This window comes from Phoca vitulina, unplaced genomic scaffold, assembly GCF_004348235.1.
Source record: "Phoca vitulina isolate PV1807 unplaced genomic scaffold, GSC_HSeal_1.0 scaffold10, whole genome shotgun sequence".
NCBI lineage: Eukaryota > Metazoa > Chordata > Mammalia > Carnivora > Phocidae > Phoca > Phoca vitulina.
The window spans coordinates 45,219,512-45,231,933 of NW_022589713.1; the positions used below are offsets into that span (position 1 = coordinate 45,219,512).

General features: G+C 40.0%; 1 protein-coding gene across 1 annotated transcript in view; it reads left to right on the forward strand.

Moving 5' to 3' along the window:
* Window positions 1-12,422, forward strand: part of SCN11A (sodium voltage-gated channel alpha subunit 11) — a 91,316-nt gene that overhangs the window by 12,113 nt on the left and 66,781 nt on the right. The window contains exons 4-7 of the mRNA XM_032408973.1: window positions 28-146; window positions 1,415-1,516; window positions 8,511-8,639; window positions 10,126-10,229. Coding sequence (XP_032264864.1) covers window positions 28-146; window positions 1,415-1,516; window positions 8,511-8,639; window positions 10,126-10,229 — 454 coding nt within the window. The remainder of the gene's footprint in view (window positions 1-27; window positions 147-1,414; window positions 1,517-8,510; window positions 8,640-10,125; window positions 10,230-12,422) is intronic.

Genomic DNA, 12,422 nt, shown 5'->3' on the forward strand with positions numbered 1-12,422 from the left:
TAATTCTTGTTGTGTTTGTTTTTGCAGACATTTATGGTGTTGAACAAAAAGAGAACAATCTACCGCTTCAGTGCCAAGCGTGCCTTGTTCATTTTTGGGCCTTTCAATCCAATCCGAAGTTTAGCCATCAAAATCTCGGTCCATTCATATCTTTTCATTGCATCTTTTACTAAGTCCAGGTCATGTGAAAAGTGCAAGAGCCCCAGATTGTTCACATGCTGGTTGAGTGGAAGTAGCTCATTCTTGGATCAAATACTGGCTGAATGCCTACTGCTGCATGGCGGGGGCTGTGCTGGTGCTGTGTGTGAACAAGACTTAGCCCTGCTCTAGGATCCTGTGGCCCCAGAAGGAGACAGGCCCAAAAGGCAGGCGATTTCGTTAGTGAGATGGGCAGTTTGGGAGTGGTAGTTGTGCTTTGGAGGCATCCAGGATGACTTCCTGGAGAAAGGATCATCTAAGTTGAGACCCAAACAAAGTTGCAAACTGTCAACCTGTGCTCTTTATTTAGCCGCTAAATGTGTTGTGTTGGACCTACACAGTGTTTAAAACTTTATGGAAACACCCTATAATGTTAAAAGTCCAGATTTCCAACATCTTTTGAAGATGGAACCTCTATAAAGTCTAGGCCTGCATTCCTACCTGGCAAAAATCGGTGTAGTGAGGAACCACTGTCTCTTTCAGAGGGGCTGTACAAGCTCTGCTTCAGCACATCTCCACCCCTCTCTGTGACCCAGCATCTACCCATTTCACCCATTTAAATGACTCCCCAAACTCTTAAGACTTTGAGTTTCCAAACTCAGTCTTAAAGAGTAAAGACAGGCAGCATTCCTGATGTGTGCAGCAGGGAGTGGTGACACCAGGCAGTTTTAGACTGGGACAGGTGAGAAAGACATATAGACTGGTAGACATAATGAAGTACTGGGGGCATGGGAAGGAATAACCATTCAGGTTGTATTCCCTAGAAGCAGAGCCTGAGATGGGGATTCTTATTTAAGTGATTTAGTTGAGGAGTGCTCTCTGGAGAAGGAAAGAGGGAAGCAGGATGGAGCAGAAAGAGGAGGCTAGTAAGAACGGGGTCTCAACTGATCCCACATCAGCTTGAGCCCACTGGGAGCTCTGGAGCACTAATTATGTCACAGCTGCCCCCTTGGAAGCAAGGGGCCAGCTTTTTCTAAGTCTCAGGCAGTCAGACATGAGGAAGGGGGTTGTAGCCCTCCAGGTGAGGAGGTTGCCATTCGGCTGAGGACAGTTCTTCAGAGGAGGGGACAGCTATGAGTTGTTCTTCGCCAACACTCACGGTAAGCAGACAGGTGCACCTGCAGAAAAGGAGACCTGGAGGTATGCCCACAGCCTTTACTATGGCTGATGGTATGTGACACCCTGTAGTGTACCTGCCTTAACGGACAGCGGTCACAGTGTTCAGCATGTTCATCATCTGCACCGTCATCATCAACTGCGTGTTCATGGCCACTGCCTACGGGAAGGAAAACAGCAATATAGATACCGACAATGCTGAGTAAGTGTGTGTCCTGCACACGTCCGTCCTAAGGTTTTAAACAAATACACCTAAAAGACTTATAATTACATCAGAGTTCAGATATATAGAGAAAGACAAACTCACCCATAATCCCAATTCCCCAACACAAATGCTGGCATATTTTTTATAATTGTCTTTAAAATTTTAAAATAATAAACAGCACACATACAAATTTTATGTTTAGCTTTTAAGTGGTTTTCTTTGTGTTTACATAGTCTTTATAGGAATCTACTTTTATGGTTATATAATATTTTATCAGGTGAATAAACAATAATTTACTTAACCATTCTAGTATTTTCCTACTATAAATAGTACAACAAGCAACAGTTTTGCATATAGCTACTTTTTAAAAATTACTATTTTCTTAGGATAGTCTTAGAAATGGGTTTGCTGGATTAGAAGGTACATTTTAATGCTTGAAAAATATATGGTGACAAAATATTTTCCAAAATGTTTGGAAAAGTTATTAATTTATAGAGTTGAAAATATTTACATTTCCTTAATTTCTGGATGGGTTGGACTTTTTTGTTTTAGTTTGTGAATTGTGTATTCCCATTTTTGCCCATGTATCATTTTTGCTTTTATCCTGGTAAGTTTGAGTGAGTTCTTTGTATAATTAAAATATTAACTTTTTGTAATTTTTAGTTGGCTATTCAAACATACAAGTTAATTTTTCAACTTAGAAAGTTCTGTATTTTGATAAATATTCTCTTATATATTGTCTTAGTTTTTCTAACTTAACGTATTTACTGCTTTAGTCTTTCAGGAATATATTGAATAATAAATTGACAGAATAATAAGAGATCTCTTATTTTGATCACATATTTAACTATGTGATAGAAACCACCACAATCAACATTACAGAACATTCCAGACACCCTAAAAGTTTCCTCATGCCTCTTGGCATGTAAATCCCCTCACCCCAACTCCCAACGCAAGGCTTGATCTGCTTTCTGTCACCCTAGGCTAGTCTTGCCTTTTCTAGAATTTCATATAATGGACTCATATGGTGTGTATGATACCATACTTTCATGTCTGGTTTCTTCCACTTAGCATGTTTTGAGATGCATCCATGCTCTTGTCTATATCACTAGCTTTTCCTCTCTTTGTTGTTGAGTTGTATTCCTTTGTATGGGTATACCACAATTTGTTTACCCATTCACCTGTTGATGGACATGTGGGTTGTTTCTAGGTTTTGGTTATTATGAACAAACTTGCTATGAACATTTCTGTATAAAAGTCTTTTTGTGGATATATGTTTGCATTTCCCTTGGATAAATACCTAGGAGTGGAATTGCTGTGTGTTATATGATAAGTATATGAGTAACTTTGTAAGAAACTGCCAAACTTTTCCAAAGCGGCTGCACTGTTTCATATTTCTGCCAGCAATATATGAAGGTTTCAAAGTCTTTATTAATATCATCCTTCAATTTACTTTGAGTTTAATTTGCTCTTCTATTTCTAGCTTCTTAAGGTAGAAACTTAATTGGTTTGCGATCTTTCTTCTTTTCTTGTACAAATTTCCATCCATGCACTGCTAAAGCTTCATCTCACAGATATTGATACATTGTGTTTTTATTCCCTTTTGGTTAAACATATTCCCTACTTCTTCTTGTGATTTCTTCTTTGTCCCATGTGTTATTCAGAAGTGTTGTTTTTTATTTCCAAATATTTTATATTTTTCTAGTTGTCTTATTGTTAATGATTTCCAATTTAATTTAGTTGTAGAGAATATACTCTGTAAGATTTCAATCTTTTGAAATTAGGAGAAACTTATTTTATGGTTCTACCCTGGGAAATGTTTCACATGCACTTGAAAGAATATGGGTTCTGCAGTTGTTTGGTATGATATTCTGAAAATGGTCAGTTAGGTTAAGATGGTTGATAGTGTCATTTAGATTTTATCCTTTTATCATTTCTGTTAGTACTTCTATGAATTACTGAGGAGAGGCTTGAAGTCTCCATCTATGATTGTGAATTTGTCTATTACCCCTTTCTTTTTTGGCAAGTTTTGCTTCGTGTATTTTTGCAGCACTATTATTAGGCACGTACAGATTTATGGTTATTATATCTTCCTGATGTATGCATTCTTTTATCATTATGAAATGTCTTTCTTTATCTCTAGTATCATTCCTTTTAGTATTTGTTTTGTCTGAGATTACCATAGCTACTCCAGCTTTCTTAGGCTCATTGTTTGTGTGGCATATCTTTTTCCATCCTTTTACTCTCAACACTTTTTTGTATTAATAGTGTATTGTATTTTTGTATGTTAGTGTTTTTGTAGTAATAGTGTATCTTTTGTATTAATAGTGTATCTTTTATAAAGAGCACATAGTTGGTTCTTGTTTATTATGTGGTCTATTTTTCAATCTCTGCCTTTTGATGGAATATTTATTTCATTTGCATTTAATATAATTATGAATATGCTTGAATTCAGGTCTGCTGTTTTTCTATCCATTTTCTGTTGATCTCATCTGTTTTTTGTTCCTTTGCTCTTCTGCTGTTCTTTCATTCCTGCCTTCTTTTTTGTTAATCAGGTATGTGTAGTACTTCATTTTAATTCCCTGCTGTGTTTTTTGTTTTGTTTTGTTTTGTTTTGTTTTTAGCTTTCCTTCTTTGCATTACTTTTTAGTGATTGCTTCTTCTCTGTTGCTAAGTGGGACTTGGGATCTAGTTAAGGCCAGTGAGTTCAGGGCTGTGCCTTGGAACAAGGGGCATGGACACCCCCGGGAATGGAAACCATCCTGGCAATATCACTGGGGAAAATGGTCTCCCCTCCAGAGAGTTGGCTATTCCACGTAAGGAGCTAACTGATAGTACAGGGGCTGCTGCTCATTGTTTACTGCAGTGTCTCTGGAAGCCTTTGTAGTCAACCAAGTGAGATCTATGGAGGAGGCAGATCCAGGAATGGGGATTGCTCCCATAGCAGTGGTCTGCCTGGCCAGCACTTCTGGTAAGATGCAATGATTTTTTTTTTCTATTAATGGAAAGCAGTAGCCCAATTGGATGCTAATCTGCTCAAAGGCCATTTTCATTACTAAAAGACCTATAAGGCAGAGATATGGAAGGACCCTTGTCTAGGCTATAGGGAAGATGCTGCTGTCCCCTGGTGGCATTTGGACTGGCAATGGATTCATGAAAGTGGGGGTGGGAGAAGGCTGTTGAAAATGGTTTTATAAAAGAAGGCATGTAGCAGAGTTGTTAGGCCCATGGGGGGAGAGTTTCTTTAGTTTTGTCAGTGTCCTTTGGTTAGAAAACTTAAATGGGAAATCGATTCTAAGCTGATAGTTTTCAGAGAATGAATGCCAAAGAGCCCTAGGATCAGGTCATGGTGTTCTGTTAACCTACCTGGACACCACCCGTGGCCCTGACTGGATACCCTAACCATGCTTGAACTGACAGTAACACACTCCAGAGGGCCTTATTTACCTGGGGGGTTGGGGTTTCCCCATCATGGAGCTCCCAAGCCCTGTTCCCGGTGGTGGGCATGGCTCTACTCCATATCATATGTCATGTTGGACTGCCTGTCCCTCTATTGGCCAGGCTTCTGCTGGAAAAGAGAGAATGAGGGGGGTAGGAGGTAGGAGGCCGGGTGGTCAGGCAGAAATGGCAGCCAGAGGCTGTTGCCTCAATTGTCTGAGATCTAGATGGAGACTTGCAAAATCCCACAAATCTGCAATTACAGCCTTTTTCCAAAATACCCTTAACTTTGTAAATTATACCTGAGTTTCAGGGCTGACATGAATTAATTAATCTGCTGTGTTCATTTGTCACCTAAAAGGTGATCAGCTTTAACAAAAAGACTGAAGCAGAGAGCCACTCATAACCATTTCTCCCTTGGATTTGGTTACTTTGGACTTTTCAAGTTCCCAAGACCTTAGTTCTTTAGGCTTGTGGGCTGACAGTGGCTGGATATTCTACCAGAAAAGGTCCACTTCTTTTACTGTGAAATGACAAATTGTTTAGATTGTTTGAACTGATTGTTTCTGTCCCTAAAGGGGAACCTGTGTGTGTGTGTGTGTGTGTGTGTGTGTGTGTGTGTGTACAGAACCAGCATTTTTGACAGCTTGGGATTATAACAAGAGAGATGGAATATTGTGGGGTTTTGTTGTTGTTGTTTATTCGCTTATTTTGTTTGTTTTTGAAAGAGGAAGGGGCAGAAGGGAAATAAATTAGAGGATAGATCATGATGAAAGACTCAAGGAAGAGAATGGAAATAGGTTTTTCTTTTTAATTGTGGTAAAATACAGGTTACAAAAAATTCACCATCTTAACCATTTTTAAGTGATATTAAGTATATTCACAGAGTTGTGCAACCAATTACCACCATCCATCTCCAGAACTCTTTCCATTTTGCAAAACTGAAACTCTGTGCCCATTGAACACTAATGCCCCTCCAATCCCTGGCAACCATCATTCTACGTTGGGTTGCTATGTATTTGACTGCTCTAGGTGCCTCATTTAAGTGGAATCATACAGTATTTGTCTTTTTGTGACATCCCTTAGCAGAATGACTTCAAGGTTCATCTATGTTGTAGTATGTGTCAGGATTTCCTTCCTTTTTAAGGCTGAGTAAGTCTAGTTACCATACAAAATTCTTACAATATTATTTTTTTTAAAGATTTTATTTATTTATTTGAGAGAGAGAGAATGAGAGACAGAGAGCACGAGAGGGAAGAGGGTCAGAGGGAGAAGCAGACCCCCCACTGAGCAGGGAGCCAGATGTGGGACTCGGTCCCGGGTCTCCAGGATCATGACCTGAGCCGAAGGCAGTCGCTTAACCAACTGAGCCAGCCAGGCGCCCCAAAATTCTTACAATATTATTGACTGTATTCCCTATGCTGTACATTACATCCCCATGTCTTATTTATTTTATAACTGAAGGATTGCACCTCTTAATCCCCTTCACCTATTTCATCCATCCCCCATCTCCCATCCCCCTCCCCTCTGGCAACCATCAGTTTGTTCTCTGTTTCTAGGCATCTGTTTTGTTTTGTTTGTTTTGCCTTTTAGATTCCACATATAAGTGAAATCATACAGTATTTGTCTTTCTCTGTCTGACTAATTTTACTTAGCATAATACCCTCTGGTCTATCTTTGTTGTCATGAATGGCAAGATTTCATTCTTTTTTATGGTGGAGTAATATTCCATTGTGCATATATACCACATCTTCTTATCCATTTATCTATTGATGGACACTTAGATTGCTTCCATATGTTGGCTATTGTAAATAATGCTGCATTAACATAGCAGTATGTGTGTCTTTTCAAATTAGTGCTTTCGTTTTCTTTGGAAAATGTTTCCAGAAGTGGAATTGCCGGATCATATGGTACTTCTATTTTAATTTTTAAAGGAACCTCTATACTGTTTTCCATTGTGGCTGAAGCAATTTACATTCCCATTAACAGTGCACAAGGGTTCCCTTTTCTTTGCATCCTTGCCAACATTTGCTTCTTGTCTTTTTGATAATATTCATTGTGATAAATGTGAGGTGATATCTCACTGTGGTCTTGATTTGCATTTTCTTCATTATTAGTGACCTTAAGTGTCTTTTCATGTGCCTGTTGGCCATCTGTATATCTTCTCTGGAAAACTATCTATTTGGGTCTTCTGCTCATTTTTAATAAGATTGTTTGCTTGATATTGAGTTGTATGAGTTTTTTATATATTTTGGTATTATCCCATAGGGGGCTATGGGATATAGCATTTGCAAATATCTTCTCCATTTAGTAGGCTGCCTTTTCATTTTGTTGATGGTTTCCTTTGCTGTGCAAAAGCTTTTCACTTTGATGTAGTTCCATTTGTTTATTTTTGCTTTTGTTGTCCTTGTCTGGGGAGACAGATCCAAACAAATACTGCTAAGACCAATGTCAAAGAGCTTACTGCCTAAGTTTTCATCTAGGAATTTTATGGTTTTGGTTCTTACATTTAAGTCTTTAATCCATTTTAAGTTTATTTTTGTATACGGTGTAATTTTTGTTGTTGCTGTTAAGTTGTATATTCTGGGTATTTACATGATTTGCAAATATTTTCTTCTAGAAGTTGTATAGTTTCTGCTCTTGCACTTAGCTATTTAATCCATTTTGAGTTAATTTTTGTACATGGTATAAGGTAGGGGTCCAACTTTATTTTTTTGCATGTGGATATTGAGCTTTCCCACTACCATTTGTTGAAAAGACTGTCCTTTTTCCACTGAATAGTCTTGGCATCTTTTTTGAAAATCATTTAGCCATATATGTTAGGACTTATTTCTGGGCTTTCTGTTCTAGTCCAGTGGTCTATATGTCTTTCTTTATACCAGCTCCACACTGTTTTGATTACTTTAGCTTTATGATAAGTTTTGATATAAGGAAGTATGAGACCTCCAACTTTTTCTTTTTCAAGATTGTTTTAGCTATTCAGGGTCTCTTGAAATTCCATATGAATTTCAGGATAGATGTTTTTATTTCTGCAAAGAATGTCACTGGGATTTTAACAGGGATTGCACTGAATCTGTAGATGACTTTGAGTAGTACAAACATCTTACTAGTATTATGTCTTCCTATCCATGAACATGGGATAAGGAAAGATCCAGTTTTTAGCCTTGTCATTTATTCTCTTTGTTCCTTTGCCATCATCCACTTCTGTACATCAAAGTGACAATTCTAGAATAGTGGTGACAAAATAGCACTGACAGCCCCCAGTCCTAAGGTCCCATGTTGGCTAAAACAACTCTCAAGAATATGGTTGTAGAGCTAGGCATTGAAGAGCAGCTTTACAATTTTATCTGTGGGCCTGTTTCTCAGAAATTCTAACTACTAGAACTTGCTTAAGGAACCTACCACTCTGAACTCTGGTTTGCTGAAAATCAGAATGTTAAATGTCACATTGAAATGGAATAAAACTGCATAAAGGCCAGATAAGACAGATGGGCTCCCTGCTTTTCACATCACTTATCATGTTCCTTCTTGTTCTGAATGATTTGCTTTATAGGTATGTCTTCACTGGGATTTATATTTTTGAAGCTTTGATAAAAATATTGGCAAGAGGTTTTATTCTGGATGAGTTTTCTTTTCTTCGAGATCCATGGAACTGGCTGGACTCCATTGTCATTGTAACAGCGTAAGAATGTCAAAGATGTTTATTGAGGAAACTCAGGGTGGGAAAGAAGCTCCTTGGCTTCCACCAGGGCTTTGTGTGGGTCTCCGTGAGTAACTGTGTCCTAATAATGCCTAGAGCTCTGAGTACAGTGTTGGTTGGCCCTGAAAAGCACCATGCAGCTGATTGGCCAGAGACCTCCAGCATGAATTCATTTCTAGGCCACATTCATGCTCTCATTCTTTCAGCCATTCACTTCCCAAACACTGGCCTATTATGGGCCAAGTTCTGTGCAAGATACAGGGGTTGTGATAATGAAAACAAAACAAAACAAACAGACATGGTTCTCACCCTCTTGAAACTCACAGTCCAGATGGGAAGAGAGAAAATTAACAACCATCACAATCTGGTAGGGTGAGTGTTAGGACAGGAATTGGGCATATATTGGGCTGTCAGAACGTGTAGGAGGAACCACAGAGTCTTAAAAATCTTTGGCTACTGCAAGCTCTCAAGGAGTTTTTTTTTTTTCATTTTCTCCTAGGAATTTTATAGATTTGGCTCTTAAGGTTAAGTCCATGGTCCATTTCGAGTTAATTATTATGTATATTGTGTATGACATGAGGTGAGAGTTGAAGTTCTTCTTGAAGGAAAGGACATCAGTTTGGCATCTGAATGATGAAACAGAGTCAGCAAAATAAAGAACAAGAAGAGTAATGGTCCACTGCCAGCACAATAATAATAAACCTCACATTACTTACTTTGTGCCAGTCATTGTTTTAAGCACTTTGCATATGTTTTCCTATTTAATATTCACGAAAGCCCTTTGAAGTAGACGCTATTAATAGCAGAGTTTTACACTTGAAATTCAATGATTGGGTGCTCCTGGCTATTGAAAAGTGGTGTAGTGCAGTGATGAGGGCTCTGGAGTCAGACTGCCTGGGTTTCTTCCGGGCTTGGCCACATAGTGAGACCTTAGGGAAGTGCACTGGGCCTGGAACTGGGTAGTCAAGTGTTTCAATTGATTTCTATTATCAATGGATGTAGCCACAACTGCATACTATTTCAAGGAATCCTCATCTATGTCCAAATATAAAAATGAGGGGGCGCCTGGGTTTCTCAGTCGTTAAGCATCTGCCTTCGGCTCAGGTCATGGTCCCAGGGTCCTGGGATCGAGCCCCGTGTCGGGCTCCCTGCTCAGCGGGAAGCCTGCTTCTCCCTCTCCCATTACCCCTGCTCGTGTTCCCTCTCTTGCTGTGTCTCTCTCTGTCAAATAAATAAAATCTTTAAAAAATATATATATAAAAATGAGCACAGCCTCCTGTGCAATCCGTAGTCCACAGCAACAGAGAATATTACCAGACCCCGAGATGAAGGTGAGGCTGAGAAGGGGAGGCCCCAGATTTCACCATGATAGACACAGGGCCCATGTTTATTTGTGGCCTTTGTGGAGATATACAGTGTGGCTGTAGGACTGAGTAGGCCCAGACTTTTCCTGTGCTTTGTCTTATAGGTTTGCAACATACATACCAGAAGCCAGGGAAAGCATCTTCGGTCTGTCCTCCCTGCGTACCTTCCGAGTGTTCAGAGCTTTGAAAGCAATTTCAGTGGTTTCAGGTAAGTCACTCTGATTTTCAACATTGCCTCTTAGCAGGAGGAATGTTCTTCTATATATAAAATTTCTCAAGATGTCATGTAAACCAAAACCAAACAAATTCTGCTCTACTCATTTATTTGATCATTCAATAAATGTGTATTTGAGCATATGTCTAGACACCGTGCTAGCTGCTTGGGGTATATCATAACAGTGAGTGAACAGACAGAGGTCTCTGCCCTCATGGAGTTCACATTCTGGGTCGGGGTGGGGAGACAGACACTAAGCAATAACAATAATTAAGAGGTAATTATCTATCCTGTTTAGAAGGTGATATGTGCCATGGAAAAATAAAGAGGAAAAGTAAACAACATGAGGGCTATTGGAAGTCACAGGGGTTCAGGGATGCAGGATGCAGTTTTCAATAGAGTACTCAGAATAGGTGTCATTGGGGGATGGGAGATGGGAGAGGATTTGAAGGCAGTGAGGGAGTTTCATAAGCAGATATATGGGAGAGAGTGTTCTGCGCACAGGTGACAGCCAGTAGTGCAGGCTGAGGAATAGAAAGGATATAGGTGGGGCTGAGTAGACAGAGTGAAGGGCTGTGTGGTAGAAGTGGGACTGCATAAGTGAAGGGGAGGCACATAACCACTAGGAGGACTAGGGCTTTGCTCTGAGAAAATGGGGGCTACGTGAGGGCTTTGAGCAGAGGAGTCACATGATCTGGCAGGGGTTTTGTTTTGATTTGTTTTTATGGAAGTAAAGGTGACACACAATGTTACATTAGTTTCAGGTGTACAACATAGTGATTCCACAATTCTATAAATTACGCTGTGCTCACCACAACTGTAGCTCCCATCTGTCACCATATGATGCTATTACAATACCATTGACTATGTTCCCTATGCTGTACCTTTCATCCCCATGACTTATTAATTCCAAAACTGGAAGCCTGTGCCTCCCACTCCCCTTCACTCTTTTGTTCATGCCCCTCCTCCCATCCCCCTGGCAACCACCGGTTTGTTCTCTGTATTATGAGTTTCCATTTTGTTTTGTTTGTTCATTTGTTTTGTTTTGGAGATTCCACATGTAAGTGAAATTATGCAATATTTGTCTTTCTCTGTCTGACTTATTTCACTTAAGCATAATACCCTCTAGGTCTATCCATGTTGTCGCAAATGGCAATATCTCATTCTTTTTTATGGCTGAGTAATATTCCACTGTGTGTGTGTGTATAAATATATACACACACACATTTTTATACATACACCACATCTTCTTTATCCATTCATCTAATCTGACAGGTTTTAAATGGACTACTCTGGCTGTTGCATGGAGAATAGAATGTGGGGGAGCAAAGGTGGAAGCAGAAAGATCAGATAGGAGGCATGGTGATCATCATGGAAATGTGCCACTCAGATCTCCTGCTGCAGGGAGCATAGCTGACTGATGATCCCAGCTGCCACATCTTTGGATTCACAACTGCATTCATGTTCATGCCAAGATCACACTTTCCCTGCATGTCAGGGGGACTAGTGCAGGCCCATTCCTAAAGGATAAAGTCCTAAAGGACTTTAGCTCAGGGGCTCCTCAGGAACCTGGTTGAGACTCTCTCACAGTGGCACTACAGTCTGAGGCTCTTCTTGTCCGGTCCTCCTTCCTTACCACTCTCCTTTCCCAGGTGTCAGCCCTGTGTCATAGTCTGATGCTCTCCCAGCCAGCTACACTCACTTCCCCTTCTTCTTCACAGGCATGTCACCCAACAGATCTCTTGCACTTCTGGTTCCAGTGGATCTGCTTCTCAGAGAACCCAAAATGACACAAGAGGCCACTGTCATAATCCAAGAAAAGAGATGGTTGTGCTCTCAGATCAGATGGTGGTAGAAGAATTGGTAGACAGTTGTCCGACTCTATGAATTTGAAGGTAGAAACAATAGGATTTCCTGATAGGCTGATTGTATGTGTGATGTGAGCAAAAGAAAAGAGTCAAGGATGAGTCAAGGTTTTTGGCCTGAGTGACTGGAAGGGTGGAGTCATCGTAGACTGACACAGGGAAGGCTGTGAGAGGAGCAGGTCTAGGGGTCAGATGAGGAGTTAGCTTTGGATGTGCTCTGTTTGAGATAGCTGTGAGACATCAAATGGAAGTATCAAGTAGGTAATGAGGTATATAAGTCTGGAGGTCCAGGCAGCAGCTTGGGCTGGAGATATCATTTTGG